The sequence below is a fragment of the Andrena cerasifolii genome, chromosome 9 (genome assembly GCF_050908995.1).
Source record: "Andrena cerasifolii isolate SP2316 chromosome 9, iyAndCera1_principal, whole genome shotgun sequence".
Classification (NCBI taxonomy): Eukaryota; Metazoa; Arthropoda; class Insecta; order Hymenoptera; family Andrenidae; genus Andrena; species Andrena cerasifolii.
This window is the reverse complement of record NC_135126.1, coordinates 14,029,028-14,050,520: the sequence shown is the minus strand read 5'-3', so window position 1 is coordinate 14,050,520 and position 21,493 is coordinate 14,029,028. Positions and strand designations below refer to the sequence as shown.

Here is a 21,493-nt window from a genome sequence, read left to right as displayed (position 1 = left end):
AAAGAAAGAAAAAATGTTCTCTAATGTAACAAAGAAACAATCCTACGCATGTGAATATTATAATAACAGCTTATTTGTTAAATTGAATCTGTTTCCCGCCTTCAGGGCTGCGTTCAGGTTGAAACGTAACATAAAAGGCATTCGTCTAATATTCCTGAACATGGTATTTTCTGTTTTCCTTGGACAATGGTAATTAACTGTGACGCGGGCAACTGGGTTTGCGACTCGGGTAAACGAACCGAATAATGACATCCTTGTGCCGTCGAAAAGTTAGTACTGTACTGCAGAATTTCGTCTTCGCAAAGCGAGAAGCGTTTTTTCATTAGCCATTACTGTTTGCGTAGGGAGCAGAAACGCGAGAAATATTTTGCTCGTGCAACGTACGAAAAATTAATTTGCTTTGCACAATATGTCATCATGGAAGGAGCGTTCATTATTTCGTCCATACCTGACCGCGTGCTGTATTCTACATAATTTTCATTCGCTTTCGTCGCAATACACAGTGCCACGCGTCGCGTCGTTTAGATAACGACCGTTTCAGAGGTTTGCTCTGGACATATTTTATTGGTATATTTAAAACAGTTCTCCAACATGAAAGAACATCAAACAAAAGCACGAGCTTTTTGAACGGTAACGATATGTTTTATTTATAGAAAATCAAAGGGTCCGCTGAACTTTGGCGGGCAAAGATTAAGTATATTTCTGAAAAATTCCGCGATACGAGTACGCGTGAGACTGCAAATAATGGTTTTGATTAAGGCGGTAATATATTGTTTCGTGAGCCACGAGATTTTCAAGGAGAGAACGTCGACAAAGTAAATGCTTTGACTATAATTAAACGAGGAATTAATTTCTCGAGGGCGAGATATTTAAACTTAAAGGTTCCACTGAAAATGTTTAAACAAGCACCTTTTTTATAACACCCTTATGTAAATGAAATTACTAATGTACAATGAAGTGAAAGTATTGTATACTTAACGCAACGATGGCTAATTTAATTCAACTCGATTGCGTTATTCGTTCCTTGATAAAAAAATTGAAACTTGCAGTTGACATATTCCCAAGTTAAGAATAAGAACGTTCTTATTTCGATTACTAATGAAATTTATTTCAGTTTTAACACTTCTGGTAGAAAGTATCCATTACAATTATAATTATGCGATTAGGATTTTATTAAAAATAAACGACTTCGTTAACGATTGCTTTTCCTTTCTCTAGCAAAAAAGCAGTCATCGTTTAATAAATGACATCCATTTTATTTAGAATCTTAAGAAAAATATATTGAAAAAAAGTTTAGAGTGCGGAATTGTACGACAGTTGAGATAGTATTGTACATATTACGGTAAAGGGAATATCGAATATCGAAAAAGTTTTCAAGTTAAAGAAACTCCGTGAGAAATATAAATATCCATCCAGACCATTGACTACCCTGACCCAAACCTCGAAATCAAGGAGATTGTAGAACGTGTGGGAAATATAAAATCCAACCCAAATCTGTGACTATCTGAATCCAAGATCGCCCAAATTATAGACCTTTAATAACAAATATGAAAATCCACCCAGGCCTACGATTGTCCCAATCTAAAATCGACTGCGATATAGAACTATCGTGAGAAATACAAAAATTCTCCGAAATCTTCAGCTATCGTGATCCAAAATTTGACCAAATTATATTTTGGAAATAATAATAGTCAACTCAAATCTTTGACTACTTTAAACCAAAATTTTTGTGACAAATATGAACATCGATCCAGGTTATTGACTGCCCCAGCCTAAAATCAACTGTATCATACGACTTCTCTGAGAATATCATAAAGACCCATCCAATCGTTTAACTACCCTACTACAAAGTGTATTAGGGGTTGTTAAAAATTTGCTTCCTACAGGATGCGAACCGTTCATTTTGACCTACTTTACGGCCGTATTTTTCCTGACCATGCTCCATGACATTATTTAGTACAATGGGAGAGTACGCACAAATAACCAGGAGAATAACAAAATTCCATGATAAAACGTTGTTTCTCATTGCACTGGAGGAACCTACAAAAGATAAATACGACTCGCGTGACGAATGTCCCGCGTGTATACACTGACGTAATCAGTGACACATGTTCTACAAATATCACTTTGAAAAACATTTTTTCACTGGCTCCGGGAAGAGTGACTACGAATGTGACACGCCTGTGACTTTTTTACATCAGTACTGTGAGATAACAAATTTTAGACGAGCGAAAGGTAAACTTGGCTTAAAATCGCCAAGGAATTCTAGACATATATATATATAGATATCAGTGCTCAGGTATTTGTAACGAATAATTCTCGCTTAATGTTACAGTAACGTCAAGGGTTACGCATTTTGTAAACATTGATTGGCATAAAACATATTTTCTCCCCAAATGCCACTAAAGATGCAGCTAATAAAACATAATTTCATGGAGAAATATTATTTCAAAAGCAGCATATGTAGATTAAATAATGATTTTTTTAATCAACTTTCGCAGATATTACGGTATTACAATTTAATTCGCTTCAAAATTTCCTTACGCCAAAAATACCTACATGCTCTAGAAAATTTTTTATTTCACGAAGACATAAATTCAATTTGAAATTGATTACAAGCTCATTAAAGTCTGAATTTCTCGGTCACCAGTGTTCCCTCCGTAACATGTTTAAACCGCGAAGCAGGTCGTTTCGATATAATTCTTTGGGCGACAAAAAAAGACTCGAAATACTAGTATCCAAAATTCGCAACGGGTATTAACCGAATTTATCACACACACCTCCAGAAATACGTATGACGAAGTTTGTCGAAAGTCGCGCTCGTCTCTGCTCGACTTAAAACATAATAATAAAACAGGAAGGTCGAAAGACGTCGGAAAGGGACATTAGCGAAATTAATTGGTAGTCCTTACCGCGCTGACACGGCTCGTTGCTTGGCGGAAACGAAAGCCGAGGTTAATACGCAGTTATGCACCGGAGATTGGCTCACGTTCAAGTCGAAACTCGGAACGAACCCGCGAGACGTGAGAGGTAGAGATCATCGGGAACGCCACGGGCTTCCTCGCAAGCTCTTTCGAATATTTCCAGACGCGCAAAATCTCGCCAGAGCTGCTTTTCTCTCGCCATCAATCTCATTTCCACCTGTACCAGCAGCTCAATGGGGCGAATTAAACGCACGAATATTCGCGATTCTTCACGTTCTCGGGTTATAGGATAATTATAAACCACAGATCTCCACATATCTCCGGAAAACACCACTCCCTATAAATTACGCGCCACCGATTTTTTGTTAGCTACCCAGATTATCGCTCACTGGTTACTTGAATTCAACGACAATATTAAAATTGAATTTATATTAGTAATCGCGTGAAGACGACAATACGGGATGATTATTTATGATATAGGTATCATAGAGTGTGGATCTTTCTGGTGGATGATACCTCGAGTGTGGTGGAATTATTAGAAAATTGCGCGAAAAATTCCGTTTGAAGTCAGCATTACCCCCACGTATCGATTTATGTTAATGCTAGGATATATACTACCCTGTGGCCGACGATCATGGACGTTCTTTATCCTTACTAGGTAAGTTAATTACGTCATAACTTGTGCAGTGGATAGGACTCGGTCCACTACGAGCCGTTAATTAACTCGATCCCGAAATTACGGTCGATTCTTTCCGAGCATACTCGCCGTTACGGTATTAATAAATATGGTACTACTGCAGTCCAATCGGCATGGTTCATTTGCCTCATGAAGGCGAAACTAGCGGCCAACGAGCAATTATATACCACAAATTGGCTAGCATTCAAGTCGCCGCCCAAAACAATATGCCTGGAAATGCACGCGGAATCATACGGTGAGATGTAGTTTCTTCTGCAGCTTTTGTTGTCGAGTGTAAAAATGAAAATCAAGAGCAGAGGGGTCTGTTCTTTTATTGTAATCAACAGGATGATCCTATTATGACGTTAGCTGTTTATGAATTAATTGGGACTTGGCAATTAATTTTTATCAAGATTATAAATAAGAATTAGAGAATTAATTTTTATCAAGAAAAATAAGTTTATAAATAAAATGAAGGAGTATTTTTGCGATGCTATCGATGACCATCATTGCAACAGAAGAATGTCAGCACGATGAGGCTGGTTGACTATTTTATCTAGCAATTGCTGCATGAAGAAAATAGAAAGTTTCTTTGAAAGTCGAAAGTCGTAAGATTTATTTGAAAATATGTTTTTGTATTCGCGATATTCCCGGGTAGTATATTTCTACTGCACTTTACGTGCCATCTCTGTTAATAATTCGTCGAGTAGCGAGAGATAATTTCCATGTCTTGCTTCCGTAATTTTTAACTTGTCATAATTTACTGAGTGCCAAGCACACTAAATTATAAATCAGTATGATTATTAATTATTACTATTCTAATAGCTGATGTGGTTCAGACTTGTGACCGCGATTCTCAAAATATCTTACAGTAAGATTGTTGTCTTGAAAAATAAATTCCTTCGTGCCTCAACTTTTTATTTAATTTCAGCAAATTCTGTCGTAATTAAAGAGAACCCCTCCCTTTCGAATATTTTAATCGTCGCGGTTTTTAATTGCAAAAACCAGACGCACACATTTAGCCACGGATCGTTAACGATTCTTTCGTTTCCACATTAAGCGCGTTTTTATATCTCACCGGAACTGTGTCACTTCGGAAAATGTATTATAGCCGGAATGGATTTCCAAAAAAAAGTCGAAGAAAAACACAGTGGACGCCGCAAGAGTCAATTTAAATTTTGAACCCTGAAACGTTGAAGGATAAAAAAAAATAATAAATAAACAAAATGAATATTTCCAGAGGAAAATTGTAAGCAAACGAAAGGACTTACAGTTGGTCCACGATACCAGAAAAGATAATTGAATATACATTCCGTTTAAAACTTGTTTGTACCTCAATCTATAATTATGCTAGAAATTTTATTCCCATGAATGAACGACACACTTTCGATACATATTCAGTTTATTAAACGAAATAAGAAAGAAGCTAATAATCAGAACGTGTATTAAAAGGACAGACGATTAATTGCACTTCGACTTGGGGAACCGAATTCCGTGGAGAAGCGAGTCATCGAAAATGTTCAACGATCTGTTTGTAAAGTTGAAGTCACTTTATAATACATTGGATGCCGTTAATTGGCTCGCCGATACTTTCGACGGGCAAAGAATGCATTCGTCGTCGAGTAGTGGAAAGCTAGAGGTTCGAGGAACCGTTTGCTATTTTCTTTAAGACGGATCTTCGCGAAATGCTTGCAAGAGTGCTGCTCGTTAATTAAACGCGCCGCGGAAAATACAATTATCTGCAAAACAATCATGGAAATTAATTAAGAGCAACGCCGCCGATAGGACGCCATTTTTGTCAAAATTTTAACCTGCTGTAACGTTAATTAAGTTAATTGGACCGCCGCGCCGCACCGGGCAGCGTCGTATCGTCGCGACTTCCTTTATTACAGGCGAGGCCCCACCCGCGTAAATTGGATCGCCTCTTAAAGACGCAACTTCGACGCCGACTTTCGTTAATTTCTAATTAAACTCGATCTATTCTACTGTCGGCAATATAATAATTCAACAGGAACGTTGGCATTCAACATTTAGCCGCGCCAGTGACAGTTACCCGCTAGTTTTCTATTGTTCCACGCATCTCGCTTGTTTATACCTCCGTTGAACTCGCTCTTGGAAATAGCGATGTCGTCGGGTTCAATCGGACAGATTTACGATAATGTTTCGACTTTCCGCGGAATCCTTTCAACCCCCTTATAAATGCCTCCCTCTTCGTTGTTTCTTTAACGCATTCACGGCGAGGAACGGAAAGCATATACGGGGTATTTAAAAAAAGGATCTACGACTTTAGAGGCTTATAGCACTCACCGGGAGGAGTAAAAGATGCTTAACCTGCATACCTATAAAATCAGTCCCTTCCGTGTAAAACGTACTCATGTGTTTAAGATAGATCGATAACGCAAGCAGGTCTTTTTGCAACACAGTGAATGGAAACAGAAGAATTTGGCCAGATGAAATTTTAACACTTTGGGTGGTACAAAGTTTAGGGGAACTTCTACTGAATGCTTTCGGTACATTCAAGAAAATGTGAACATGAAATGTGCCAAAGCCATGCAGCAGATGGACATCCCTCGGCGTGGAAATACTGGAAACACGTTATCATAATTTTTTAATGATTGATTTACGTCAAGTCCTGGATGGTGCTGTATCGGAAGAGATTATGCACGTGGATTTATCATGATAGGGTTTCAAGAAATTTTTCAATTAATGTGAAACAACATTTAAATTGGGGACCTTGCAGCAAGAGGAGTGCAGCTCCATTTACGTAATTTTAATGCGTGCAGCATCGAGGAAAAGATCTGTGGTTGATCGAAGAGAGAGTCAGTTGGACTGCAAGGATTAAAAGCTTGCTAGCCTCAAGGGATTGCGAGTGTTTTTCTTGTGCTTTTCGTTCCTGCAAATTTGCTTCACTGCCCCTTCCGATTCATTGAATTTTTTACCCAAAACACGGTACATGCTTCTGACGAAAGCTACCAGAAGATCGATCGTGCTTCTGGCGTCTCAAGAGTTGGCAAAGATGATTACAATATATATTTCTCCGTTTTCTATCTGCGTTTCGTAGACAATACTCTGAAGCTGCGATAAAACGTTGTAAAAGACTCTTTGAAAGCGCGATACAACATTCTGAGCTCGACTTACCCTTTCTCGACACAGCCGAAGAAATCCTTTCATTCCTGTTGCCTCGGTTCGACTCTCTGTGTTTATTCTGCAGGATGCTGCTGCCTGAAACAAAACGAGACGAGAACGTTAGCATTTGTGCCACCATCGAGGTGTATTCCGCAACGACAAGACGATATACAACGTAATTCCTATCGTTCGCGAACGTATTACAAGGATCGTGATATGCAAATTTTATGTTATTCTTGTCCCACCTACCCTTAATCGGAAACGATGAAACAAATCTCTTTATCCTTCGCGTCTCCTGCCCCTGCCTGCGCCATTCTCCTGTATTCATCCTCCAAAATGGCTCCACTAAAGAGCAAACGGGATACTAAACCTCATTTTATTCAAATCGTGAGGGAACGCGCTCCACGATCTTTGCTATTGAACGGCTGTCAGAGCTCCCTTTTATCTTTATTTGATTCCCTCGCTGTTGCGACACGAAATAACTTACGATCAGAGTTGGGCAAAGATAATATCTAGATAATATCTAGATAAAAGGTACAGACGGTTAGTCGTTATTCAAAGTTTCAATTTTGATGATTTAGCTTTAGTTTTAGCTTTAGTCATGCGCCAGAGATGAAGCCGGTTATTGAAGGATCTTTAGCTTTTGGGTTCTGACTAACGTGGTCTCAACTTTCATTCAATTTTTAGTCTAGAAAACTAACCGGCGAAAGCCTTTGTGGCCCGATCCGCTCGCGGTCACAATTTTTTATTTTTCATCATATCAATATGAAAGTGACACCAATGGATTCCTGGCGTTCTCACGATTAATTGGATAGAAAATAATTTAAATCGGACTATTTTTAACGAAACGAGATTTGAATTCTGCAAATAAATTTCCCAAACAAAGATGAAGTATCTTTAGTTGAAAAGTTATTGCAATCACTTTTTAGTGGAATAATGCCCAACTCTGCTTACGATCTAAGGTATACACCCGAGCATTGCTCCTTTTTTTGTGTACACTTTGAAGAGCATGAATGATCAAAGAGAAACTTCCTCTATGCCGATTTCTCTCTACTGATAGAATAAAAAAGGTTATTCTTTTATCACGATGTATCACCATTTCTGTAATTTATGGGTATGCGCTCAAGAAACACTGGGAATTATATTTAACGTGATTACGGTTGCTTGTTAAAACTTATTTCTGTATTCAGCTCGGGCGAATATTGCTAAAAGAAGTGAATTATACTGCTCTGAATAAATAAAAATATCAAGTTAATTAAATGATCATTCAGGTGAGTAGGAGTGAATCAAATATTACATTAACAATTTTTTGTTAACCATTATATCGTTACAAATCCTAACGTAGTTTTGTCCATAAAAAGAATTATTGCAATTTACAGAAAAATTAACCGTGCAAATAAAACTCTGTTAAAACATTCACACACAACTCGTCGCAAATCTGAACGAAATTGTGCTAGCATAAAACCATGGAATTGTCTACGTTACAGTGCAAGCTATTCCAAAGTTTCAAAGTTCAATTTATCAGTAGCACAGCTAATCACCGTTATCAAAATCGGAAACGGCGCCCGGGACGTTAAGAATGCACCCAAATATAATACCTGCTAGAAACAATTACCCGCTAATTTCCCGCGATAGCGGTAACCAGTCGGAAAAATAATTAAATTCCACGAACAACGCTAGGGCCGCACGCTTCCAGGCAATATTTAGCCCGGCGTCTAATGACTATTTATATAACGATTAAGGGTACAAAGTATGTATTCCCTAACGCAACCGCTATCACGACGCCCTCTCTCCCCGCCCGCCCCGTTTCGCCCGTGCTCTAGCGCGGTAACAACGGCGATATTCAAATTTCGCCCACCCCCCTCTGCCGCGCCCCCTCCCCCGGAAAAGCTCCAAAACAAATCCTTTTATCCTGCGCGCGTTCCCCCGGTGCTGCGTCTAACCGCCCTGCAGGAGGATGTGTTCGAGCAAAAGGAAGGGGGTGCAATTTCGTGCCGAGAGAGCACTTCATCAACCGCCGGGAGGAAACGTACGTACGCCGCGCAAGAACCTACTGGCGGCGGAGGCACGAGGCGAAACGAAACAGTACATACGTGCGCGAAGGTTACCCCTCATCGGTAACGCGGCGAATGGTGCATAAACTGCTCGTCATTATTTCATCGAACCGTCGCGGTCGCCCGGTTCAACAGGTACGTTTCCTGGAACTGTTCGCGGCTGTCGAGGGGGCGAGGGTACAGGCAGGGGTAAGTTGCGATGAATTAGGAGGGGAAAAGGAGGAACCTAAAAACAGGGGAAGAAAGAGTGCACGGGGTTGCATTATGCGGAGGTGCGCGCACGCTTACCAATGCCACCAGGTTCGCCATCTTTTTCTACGCCGCGGCTGGGACGAAACAAGCGGAAAAGGGGGGTCGAACATCGGGAGAGCCTTCAGCGAAACTGGCCCCGGGCCAAGGCATTATTTTCGAGGGAACGAGGGAGACAGTGGAGAGAGGGTCGTGGCGCGGGCGTGTGACAGACCGAGAGGGGGCGAGGGAGAGAATGGAGGGAAGGTGGAAGAGAGTACGGCCTAGGGGTTGGTAGCCCAAATGAATATTTAATTTCTGCATATCTCATCCCGACTAAAGTTCAGCGCGACGGAGTGGCCGCCTTTCCCAAGGGGGCAAAAGGAAGCTACGTATCCCTCGTGCTTGCCGCAACCCCCGCCACCACTCCTGCGATGTAAGGTAGGGTCCTCGCGAAAGTCGTGTGCCCCTTCGTTTCTATTTAGAAGCCCTGTGGACTGCCTATTTTTCTTTATCGCTTGTTTATTCTTCTTACCCTCTTTGTCCGTTGGCCGACCACTCCTCGGTTTTTCCGCTCTTTCCTTACATTTTTTAGACACCTTTTAAGATCGCTGTGTTCCCCTTTTGTACGATTTCTCTTCCTTTTTATACGTCGAACTGTCGGTTTGCCTGTATCCCTCCTTCCCCTTTCACCAACACAGCTTTCGCTTTAAGCTTCTCATCGACCGCCCCCTGCTCTTTTCTATCACTCTTTTATAGACGCAGTTTCTAGTTTCTTTAATTCTTCATTCTCCTCGCTGCTCACGTAGTTTCTCCATTTTTTACCTTTCTTTTCGCGCCGGTCCTCTCTTTTTAGCACATAATTTCTCTCGTCCCATATTTCTCTCTTCACCCTCTTGCAGTTAGCCATTTCTCTATTTCGTCCCCCGTACCCTTTACCTCCCTCTTCCTCCCTCTCCGCGCTCACATTTTCCTGTTTCACTATTTTTTCCACCCCTCCCCACGACCGCGCTTTCAGTTCCCCGTTTCTTCGTGTCTCTCTTTACCCAGCCTCCGGTCGCGTTTCCCGCTCCTCCATTTCTCCACTTCAACCTCCCTTTATTTTTACCTACTCTTTTTCTACCAACACCAACCTTTTTTTTTACATCCCTTTCTTTGCTCGCGCCCATTTGTCCACATACTTCCTCCCTCTCCGCGATTCCTCTCGTCCTTTTTCCTTTCTCTAATTACAGTTTGTTGTTGCCCTATTTTCCTCTGCGCCGTCGGTCTAGCCACAGCTTCCCGCCGCTAACCCTCCCTTCAACCTCGTTGTACCCTCCACTGTTTCTCTACCATCGTTACAGACCTTTGGAATCGCTACCTTTATCATCCGTTCTCTCACAATTCCTTCTTAACCTTCCTCTGTCGCTTCCTTGGCTCATCCACCGTCCATCATCCCTCTCTATTCATCACCTCCCTCTCCCTCTGATTTACACAGTTTCTTCTTCGCCCTCCCAGTCACCATCCCCCAGACTCCTTCACGATCACTTTCTCTCCTTTCAACCCACCACCCTTACAGGCTTCTTCGCCCGCAGCTCGGCTCTACCCTTTCACCGCCCCCCCCCCTTCGACTCCTCCCGCGCGGTCACTGGTTCGAAGGGCCAATTACGGGGGGCTTCTTGCAGTGGAACGTGCCAATGTCGAGGGCGGAAGAGCACGCTTGGGTGCGGGGGAAGAAGGACGAGGGAAAGGTCAAAAGATGAGGTGGCACGGTCTGCGAAAACTGAGGAAGAGGCGGCTGCGCCCCGCGTAGAACGAGGGAATTGTAGAGCGCGACTGGCGAGGGGGTGGGTCGACTCGAGAGTGCTAGAAGATCAGGCAGAAGCACGGAGGAGAAGCGTTGCCGGTGAAATCCGTATCCCTGAGACGGATGGCGTTCCTTAGGAAAGAAGTGCGTCGATACGCCCCACGTACGTGGCCGGCATGAAAAATTCGACGGAAGATTAAAGCGATAGACGGCCGCGTAATATTTAAACGTGCGGATTGAAACGCGAAATGTCCTCGCTTCTTTAATCCCCTCGCATTCGTGGGGAGATTAAACAAAAAAAAAAAGACGGGACTAGGGTCGGTGGGTAGAGGGGGTTGAGAACGCGGGATCGCGAGGCGGGGTTAAAGCGTAAGCGATACAGACTCAGGATAGAATTAAAAGTTGGTAGAGCGGGGCTGGCGGGACGGGGGGAAAAGATGAACCGATAAGGGTAGATGAATGGACACGCGGGGAATTTTTTCGTGTCGCGTGCGACGAATAACAAGCGTCCGACATGAAACGGAGAGAAATGATAACGACGCTCGAGCGGGGGAAAGTGAAGCGGACTGGTCTGGATAAATAAATGAGAATTATGGCGGTTTAAGTAAAAAAATGCTGCGCTGCTGAAGGAGAAAATTTTCGCGGGGAATTAAGATGAATGAAGGAGGAAAGAAGGCAATGGGGCGGGTAAATGTAAAGTGCTTTTGGGTTTAAGTGATTCTATATAGGTAGGCACTAATTTCGAGGTGTTTAACTGCAACAACGCACGCGTAGTAAAATTCTTGAACAAGTTATTTTATTTACTGAATTACTCGTCTCAAACGCTTGATCTTTCGCAGCATAAAAGAAGCGATGTGCAATTTTAAATCATTTGACTGAGTTGGTGTTCTGTTTTTAACTAGTTTATAACTATTTTAAAGAAATATTGTATTTTATACCGAGAACGTAATTAAAGTTTCGTTTCCCTTCGTTCCATAAACATTCTTGTAATATCTCTATTATATCCACTGGGAAGTTTCTTCCTCCACTCGCTTCTTATATCGCAGTTGCGATACGCAGCCGATTTAACGTTGGGATATTGTATACGTTCATGTTAACATGCCATCGCATTGAAGAAAGAGTGGATCAAGGATGATAGAAATTAATTAAAAGCGCGAAACCTAAGTACATAAATTAGAAACAGGACATAAATTAGAATCAAGGATTCCCTGTTAATACAATAAACTTTCTTTTAGTAAATAAAAACACCACCAAATTCTATTCAAAAACTCGTACCCAAAACACTGCTTATCAAGTGTCCCACGTAAGTGTCACCAGGAAATTACAGGAGTTTTCTTGAACTATCCGAAAAGTTGTTTCAGATAATAATTGAACTATATTTAAGTAAACCAGAGTGACATTATCCGCATTTATTTCGTGGGTATGGATACATTTTATTTTTTAAATGGGTCGATAGCATGGGATTGTAGGTATTTCCTAATTAATGTTCGATAATGCTGAATATATAGAAGTGAGTAGTTGTCTAGGAAGATTAAATAAAGGTCCACTTTGAATGAAACAATTTGTCCAAAAATTCAAGAAAAGTTCTGAAATTTCGTGACGACACTTACGTGGGACATCCTGTGTATCGAACAGAACATTTTAAGCACGAACCACGGATCCAGACATTCTGCGACAAGATTTGATAAATGCTGACAATGATGATCAATTTCTATTCAGAAGCCGTTTCGCACAAGGGACAATAAAGGCCGCAATATAAGAGAGCCGCTATAATTTAACGTATTATCTTCGACCCATAAATCATCCCTCCCTGGCCAAAAATGTGCACCAACCGATGCAGCCGATGGCGTGCTAGGCCTTCATCGGATGCTCTTAAATAGACCCTCGCCCCCTCAGCGATGAATATGTTGAACGTCTAAATACGTCGTTGCGCGGGGCGTATGTAAGCAAATGAGGCGGGGGTCGGCGAAGTGAAATTCAAATAAGAAGTAATAACGGGCGAAACGGAATCTTCAGGTGGAGCACTTAAGAGGGGCAGAAAGTCAGACAAAGGGAGGTGGACGCGAAGCAAAGCGGGAAGGAGGGTGGAAGGAGAGCAGAGGAGGGACGAGTACAAAGTACGACAGGGTTAACGTGGAAAAACGCGGAAGGGTGGGCTAAGAAGAGAAAATGGAGGCTGTTAATATTGGCCAAGTCGAGCGTTTTAACTGAAGCTGCTGCTGCTAGAATTCAACCGGACCGTTGTAACGCTGCTAAAGCCAGCGTGCCATTTAATCTGCGTAAGTAGACAGTCCACAGGAAGTGACACGAATATAATTTGAAGGATAATAGGCGAGTGTACTTGGTGGAGCTAGCAAGCTTTTGTATAAACATGTCTCCTCGGCGGTGTCATCCTTTGGGTAACATAGTCGAATGTGGCGGGCGAGTGTTTTTAGAACACCTGCTGCCCGGAGGTAGGGCGAGGGAGATTTAAAAGGTGGAAAGAAGAGGAGAAATATGAATAAGTGGTATGGCATACAGGGTTGAAATGGAATCTGGGAAGCTGCAGGAAGACACGGGGCGAGAGGTGAACGATACCGAAAGGGGAGCGGCGATTATACAAGTATATAAGAAATGAAACTATCTCACCGAAATACCTGAAGAAATAGAACCACGCAATGGAATTGCCTCGTAAAATAAAATTCTGCAATAAGACTGCCTAAGGAGCTCCGGTTTCCCTACTAAAAGAGAATCCTTAATAAAGCTGACGGACAGGATTACGGAGAAAATAAAGCCACCCTGAGGAATAAGAGGGAAATGTTAGCTCGAGTAAATAATTCCTAATTTTTCCATTAAGGCGCGTGCCTGTATTTCTCATGTCTATGGACTGCATCGGTGTGAAATTGCATTTGTATCACTGTCTTCTTAGTAACTTATGAGTTACGTTTCCCTTAACGTTCGGTGAAGGAACCAATGTGTGTACTGTTTTAGAAGTAAACGAATGGCAATATGAAGGAGGAATAATTGCCTTTAAATTCTACCAAAATGTTTAAAGCTTCTAATGCTTCAATTTTAATGATAAAAAAGATTCAACGACTCGCGTCACACGTTCAAATTATAAAAATAAATAATGCATCTACTGCACCGTGAGAACATGAGAGCACAAGTAGCTCGATTGGAGGGGAGGCGAGAGAGGAGATTTAAAGGGAGAAGAACGATAATGTTAGAGAAAAGATCGAGGGAAGAATAAGAAGGGAGGAGAGGTAGAAAGCCAGGACCTAGTAATTCGTGACTGAAGCGAGGACCGTCTACTTTGAATCCAGGCACGGTACCGAAACCGAGAGGGTGCTATCTACGAGGAACCATTCTTGTGCTCCTTCGTCCTTTCATCACGATATGCCACTGGCACATCTCCGTCCTCGTCGACGTAGTCGTCTTCCCAAGTACCTCCCGGTCTCCCATGAGAAGCCCCAGGAAATTGGAATCTTAAATCGATCTAAATCTTCTTTATCGCCCAAGGAGTCAGCGGCCGATCACGGGGCGAATTTTCTACGGTTCTAGGATTGGCTATATCGTCGCCTGCCGTTCAACGTGTAAATGTAACGACCATTGCTGCCCCCCGTCTCAGTTCTTTTATTAGAAGTGCTGTTTAGCTTCTGACACGTGGCATTTCCATTAAAGGAACAGAGGATTCTGAAGATCGGGCAAAGCTTTTCAGACAAATTTATGGTTTGAGATTTTTAAAATAATATACAAGTGGTCCCGAAGTTTTCAGTATTACGCAACTAACAGGCAATTGTTAGTACAGGTGCGCAGTATTACGAATCGCAGAAAACCCAAAATACCTCGACTCGTCGTGTTTCTAAAGAGGAAAGTTAAATTTCTGTGCACTCGATCGGTTGCAATTTCTCAACAATGTCTTATATTTTATCAAAAATTATTACGTTTCACCGCCTTACAAAAGCGTATATCTACGCATTTGATAGGCTTACCATTTAGGAGGAATTTAATTCTCTGATCGATATGCAAACGTGAATAAATCTGTATCACTTTAAAATGTATGATTGCTTGTGGCTATTTGCCGTTTAATCCGGCCACGTTGATTAATTCACGTTCCTCGAGTTTGTAAGAACGTCTATCACTTTGTCGAGCCCATTTTACTTTCTTATTGAAGAATATTGGAGGCGTTCAGAGTTTGTAGTTTCTGGTATAATGTGAGGTGAAGGATTCAAGGCGATTAGAAGGTTTCTATTAGAAAAATGTTTCATATTTTAGCAGATTAATATTCTAAATAAAACGAAAGATAAATATGATATTTGCGAAATTTACGTGAAGTTTTCACGATTGCACGTGGTTCACTGCATAGAACGATGTACAGAAGGCTAATGGAATTCCAAGTTGTCTTGAGGAAATGTGTACGCGAGTAATTTCTATTATTTGTAGATGTTTTATCATTCTGTTGATTATTTAAAGCCAAAACGATAAAATTCGACGAGATCCTTATATCTTAAAAAAGTACTTTAAACTATTTTCACTGTACTACAATCTTAGAGCTTTGTTAATAACAGGAGGATATTGACACGAAGGAAATGTGACAACCAAATTGCAAACATCAGAAAGTGAAGTCAAAAAGCCTTACATTATTCAAAAATATAATTTCGGAGTCACTTTTAGACTATCTCATGACGTTTGGAAGGATTCAGTTACATTATATATATATATATACCATTATACTACATCAGGTTTTTGTCATAAACTTAATTAATCTACAGAAATAGTCTTATATGCAGAAGATCTGAAACTTCTGATTGACCCAGAAGAAAAACAGAAACGTAATGAATGTTTCCCGCGTTATTGCAAGAAATATAAATTTGTTTTAAGGTTACTTATACAAACGAGCTGCACAATTCCCAGTGTACGAGAGTAAACGTTGGAATTGATTAATTTAAGTACAATATCGCTGCTACCATGACGGAATTAATAACGTATTAATGTGACAATATTAAAACGCTGAATAAATTTCACTTCTAATTGGATTTTCATGAGTTTTAACTTGGTCCCAAGCAGCTTTAAACACAATTCCAATTGTTTCGAATAAATATCACAAATTCCCTAAGATAATTATCAAAAAAAAATCCTATTTAATCAAATATTTCATCTGGATAATAAGACTCGATAATTTATTCGTAATAAATTATCCCACGTTATCTACTCGAACAATCCACTATAATTTAATAAATTCTATTCCACAAGTATTCGAATAATTATGCGAATAACTACTGATATCTCTCGTTGCCTATTATCTACTAACTGACGATAAAAAATAAAACTTATTCGCCTTCTACTCGAATACGCTCCTCCAATAAATTCTTGTTTGACAAAGGACTTATTCGTTAGTGGCGTATAAAAGCTTCTTTGTCGTCCCTTTCCGTTATTCGGTAGGTACCTAGCCGAATCAAGCCGAGCCCAACTCCGCTGCCAAGTTAACGCTAAAAGTCACGACGACGCGTAGGCACTTGGAGCCTACTTCCAGCATCACGCCCGTCTTCGTCGCAAATTAATATCAATACTTCATCTCGCTCCTCCCATTTCCCGAAATTACTCTCGACCACAGTGCCGCGCGTATTCTCGGCCTGCGTACACAGCTTCCGTTCCCTCACCGCGTGAAATCATCGCGGGGCAATCCACACTATCGGTTCATTGCGTCACAATACGGGGCCAGATTATGAGACACGGATTTACAGTTGCCTGATACACGGTCCTGGACGAAATTACATCGGTGCTTTGGATTCCGTCGCTGCTAAACCATCCGAACTTTTCCTGCGCAACTTATACAGGCGCTTTATTGCGAAATCTATGACAAACACCGGGAGATATGTATTTGGCATGGCGGACAAAAAAACAGTCGATATTTCTGACAATTGGCCTGACCGGTAGATAAATTGTTTTCATATAACAGTCGAATTGTGACATGTGAAGTATATACTTCGTACGTGTCGATATTTACTATGAACATTCATGCTGTATTGAATATTCTATTTAGGTACAGATAAAAGGGATATAAATGCAACTGTATTGCCCAATGATCTCTTTTGTAGATTCATGCACATAGAGAGAGAGATTGATGTGACTCAGTATAAAGAGGAATGATTAATAGGTTTGTTATTAGGGAAATAGTTGAGTAGTAGTGACAGTTATAAGAGGCAATATTGTTATTCGTGTGTGTATGGGGAAACATTTCATTGGTCTACTATACGGATCCTTTTTACTTATGTCAGACTAAAGACTACCTCTAATTTCTTTATTGACGCAAAAGCAATTAGAATTTAAACTATTACGAAAATTGAATATGATCAATACGGCTTTTACTTTAAACAGATTTGTAGTACTGGCTACCTTCGGGGTCAAGATGAGACAGAAAGGGTCTTTTAAAATTCATGGGATCGAAGAGTTCTGTATAAATAGAGCACAGAGTGCTTCAACTAAAGTACATCGTCGCAAACGGTGAATGCTTTGATTAATAAAGATGTTTTGTTAGAAGCAAACGAAGTGCAGTTTGATTGAAACCCCAATAAGATATTTCCTATATTACAATTCTACATTAATATAAAAGTAAAAATTCAGTTCATACACAGGAAGTGTCTTTATGATCACAATTTGACACACTACTTGTTAGTTCTTTTGGCTTAAATACAAGAAGAAATGGATCACCTTCATTGAAATGTATATTCATTTCTTCCAGTAAGAACAAAGGTGTCGTTTGTTACTACCGTGAGAACCGCATAAAAGATGAATTTAAATAAAAAAAAATTATGTGTCGTTAATTCTGAAATGTGGTTATAAAGAATATTTAAATAGGTAGGTAAGTCGCTAAATCCACTGTTATAAAAAAATAGAATAAGAAGGAAACAACTGACCTCGACAGTAGCAAGTATACATGCATTGCTCGAGGAATTACTTTGTCCTTTGCCCATTTTCTAAAGAGTACAAATCTACCTTCCCTGGTCCACTTTTAATTTTATTCCAGACCCACGATCCTAACAAACATTAAATTCTTTAAAAATAGCTTATTGTGATACCAATATAATTTTTTATAGATATAAGATATTCTAGTACAGTTAGTGTACAGGATATATAATTATACAATATTATAGGCAGGCGGCTAACTAGCCAACATTATAAAAAAATGCAGTTTAAAGTTTCCTTTTCCCAGTGTAACATATTTTACATATCAGGCCAACTTGAAAGTAAGAATTCGTAATTATAATTCACACTAATATAAACCTTGATTAATACATATTCTAGTGTTTTATGTGCATTCGATTGAAAAATTGTACACAGTTTATTTAAGAAAATATTATTATTCGTAAAAGTAGTAAAGATCGTGCAAAATAATATTCGCCCAAATCCAGTAGGTATATTTAACTTACATAAACATAATTGCAATAAATTAATATTTTTCTAATATTCCCTCGATTTTATTATTAGCTTTAATCTACTGTGCATAGATTCAACTAATTTCTGTGCAATTTGGCCTTCCATTCTTTTAGCAAAATTTCTTTAAGCATTTCTTTAGTAGATGGTACTAACTAAAAATATATTCATCCAAACTTGTACCAATGTAAATTATAATGTATAATACTGAATTTAACATTACATAAAACAAGTAAAAGCTGTTATACATATGAGGTGGGCAGATACTTTTGTACGTAACTGTACACGTGCCTGGAATTACTAGGTATATGAATTACCTACAACTGAGCTGCCACTGAAATTTTATTACGATTTTAACCTTTTAGCTACGGCGGGGTTAACCGCGGAGCTGTACCCCTGTGCGGAAAGATTTTCCGGGAACTGCGTTTCAAAGCCACTAAAGACGCATATCGTTCCAAAAGAGGACAAAGTAAAGTGGCGTATAGTAGCTAAAACGTTACATAATTTTAAATAATTGAGATTAACAAACCAGAGATGAGCAAAATTTTAATTTAAATAAAATTTCGGATAACGAATTTATACGCTAAAAAAAATTTCGTCATTCATTCCTTAACCCGCGTTAACGTTGTTCGCCACATGACGAATAATTTTTTGTTAACTTTTATTCGTTATTCGAAATTTTATTTTTATAAAATTTTTGCCCATCTCTGATCCGAACCTCACGCACTCTCTTTGTTAACGTAATACAACCAAGCACCAGAACACGCTACATATCTTAAGCGCGAGAGTGTGAAACAGTATCGCACCAGTACGTTGATAATTTCAACTCCGAATTGCAATGGTGATTGTTCGAGGACAAATGCGGAGGGAGATGGGTCCAGGGCAAAATCAATCTTCGCGAATGGATCCGCGTGTCTCTCGGGTCAGGCTCGAAATTTCAAGTGTCGCCATCGACACGTCGCGTATATACCTCGAGCGGCGATAATGCGATAGATTTGCCGACGCGAGGCTGAACTGCGAGCGTATCGCGAGGGTGTCGAGACGGCGTAGAATGCGATCGATTACTCGTCCGTAAGGACGGGCCGCTCGGTCGTCAGGATTGCATGCCATTCACGGGACCTTATCGCCGAAGAAGTCTCGAATCGCTGCGCTGGGAGTCTTCGAGGACGATTAATCCATCGAGCCGCGTGTCGTCTTTCACGCGCGTAATTGCACATTTTTCGCCCCCTTTCCCGGAGCGCTGGCCAGCGTCTTTCCACGTCTCAGGACAATCCAAGGGAATCGGCAATAATTGCCATCGCCGTGATTCGCTCTCAAAGGAACACTGATTCCGCGTTGCGCCGGGACTGATCAATTATCGATTAAAGTTGTTGGCAACGGCGGTAGCGCGGGGATGGGGGCTCGTTGTTTCGTAAGTGTCTGCTTTAATTAAATCGTCACAGATCGATGGTCTAAGCGATTATCGGAGCTTTTGTTGCTCGAACGTCATTGGCCTTGTTTCTGATAGTAGCTTCTTTATTCGAGGAACGCTCGGTCCAATCGTTTTCCAATCAACTTTTAATGGAGGATAAACTCAAAGTGTGTTTCGATTGAATAAAATCCACTTACAGTCCCCCCAAACTTCTCGTGTATTATTTACAGCCTCGTTCTGCGAACAACCTCTGTCCACTTTTCGGCCGGAACAAACTTTTCGACCAGTCACGTTCGCACGTCACCAGAAATCGTTCCGTGGAATTCTTTCATGCGGAGCTGCCCGAAGTAGTTGAATGGCGGGACGCCAGTCGAGCCTGTCGCGGGGTTTTGGCGGCTAGAAGAACTGCGATTGAAAAAGATAAAGCGACATACACGGCGAAACCGACGTGCGGTGAATATTTCAATGGGCCATCGACGCCGGCCGAAGCACGAGCGGGAACTTTCGTACGGGGCTAACAAGTATTATATCAGGCGGGCAGGATGTTCGGGGTAACTGCATGGTGGAATCAGGACAATCGGGGCACAATGCAAGGTGTCGAAGTAGATGCCAGTCGAGTCTAACATCGCGTGTCACGTTGTGAGCGTCGAGGATCACGATCGACACGTCAAGCATCTTGAAAGCCGACAACGCCGGCGAGAGTTACACGTTACACGGCAAACAATGCGCAGGGGCTCTCGCTATCTCCCTAATTTCCGATAGGATCGCACCGGCAGCCGCTTTGTTTTGCATTACTTTTACAGCGCCGAGCAACGTTTGCCCGCACCCAGTGGCAGAACGAACGGTATTATCGGACGGCAAAACTATCGATTTATCGCCCTCCGCGAATAAATTTCTGCGCGGAGTGACACGTGGGCCTTCCGCGACAGATACGCCCGTTTGTCACGCGGTTTTTCGAAAACACGCGATAACTAAATGGGAGAATTTATTTGGACGGGACGTAGCCTGTGTCGATGTTTATTCGACCGTTACGAAACAGTTCCCAAAGCCACTGAAATTACCAAACAGTAGCCTGTGTGCGCGTGTGCATTGCGAATCGTTTCTTAACGAGTTACGAATTTAAGTGGAGACTGTGTGTAGGTATGTATAAAATTATGTTTGTTGGTAAAATCTTATATTTAGTCCGTAATATTGGGAAAATTACGAAAAACGTATTTATCGGTGGCAGTAATAGAAGAAACATTTATTTAAACAAACAACGTGAAAATAGAATTTAACAAGAAACAAACTGTGAAATTTATATAAAGCTACACGCTTTTTAGATAAATATAATCAATATTAACAATAGTTTCTTCTCTATTTCTATCCTATTAATAGTTAGGGTAATTGCCATTTTTTGGAATAACATTAAAAATGTATAAAAGAGGAATCTGTTTAAACGGCATCAATTTTGGGTAGTAGGTATACGTAAATGTTCTTTAATATCATAGTGATAACAGAATTATACGCTTTGTCCTCGAGATATGTACGGAAACGTCAGGAATCGTTGTAATGGAACTTTTTACATAGAATTTAATAGCTTCGAAGAAAAAGTTTTAAGAATTTTTAAAGGCCATCTCAAGATTAATTTGTTTTTTGAATCAAGTGTATTTTCGTTTCACTACGATGTAAATCGACGGGCTTAATTAAAGAAACAAGTTATTTAAGTTATCTTGCAATAGTTCAATTTCAACCGCGGACTAGAAATTAAAAAAGACGGGAAAAAATGTATCTATAACAAAACCTGCACGAAATTACGAATCTCGCTTTCGCTACTTGGGAACTTTAATTTATGACGACTTTAGATTCACACACACGCGTTAAAAAAATTCAGAG

The 21,493-nt window shown here is 40.6% G+C and overlaps 1 protein-coding gene across 6 annotated transcripts in view; it reads right to left on the bottom strand.

Moving 5' to 3' along the window:
• LOC143373455 (uncharacterized) overlaps positions 1-21,493 on the bottom strand; it is a 386,763-nt gene that overhangs the window by 103,961 nt on the left and 261,309 nt on the right. For all 6 annotated transcript variants that reach the window (XM_076820738.1, XM_076820737.1, XM_076820741.1 and 3 more), the window contains one exon: positions 6,739-6,822. In XM_076820738.1, coding sequence (XP_076676853.1) covers positions 6,739-6,822 — 84 coding nt within the window. The remainder of the gene's footprint in view (positions 1-6,738; positions 6,823-21,493) is intronic.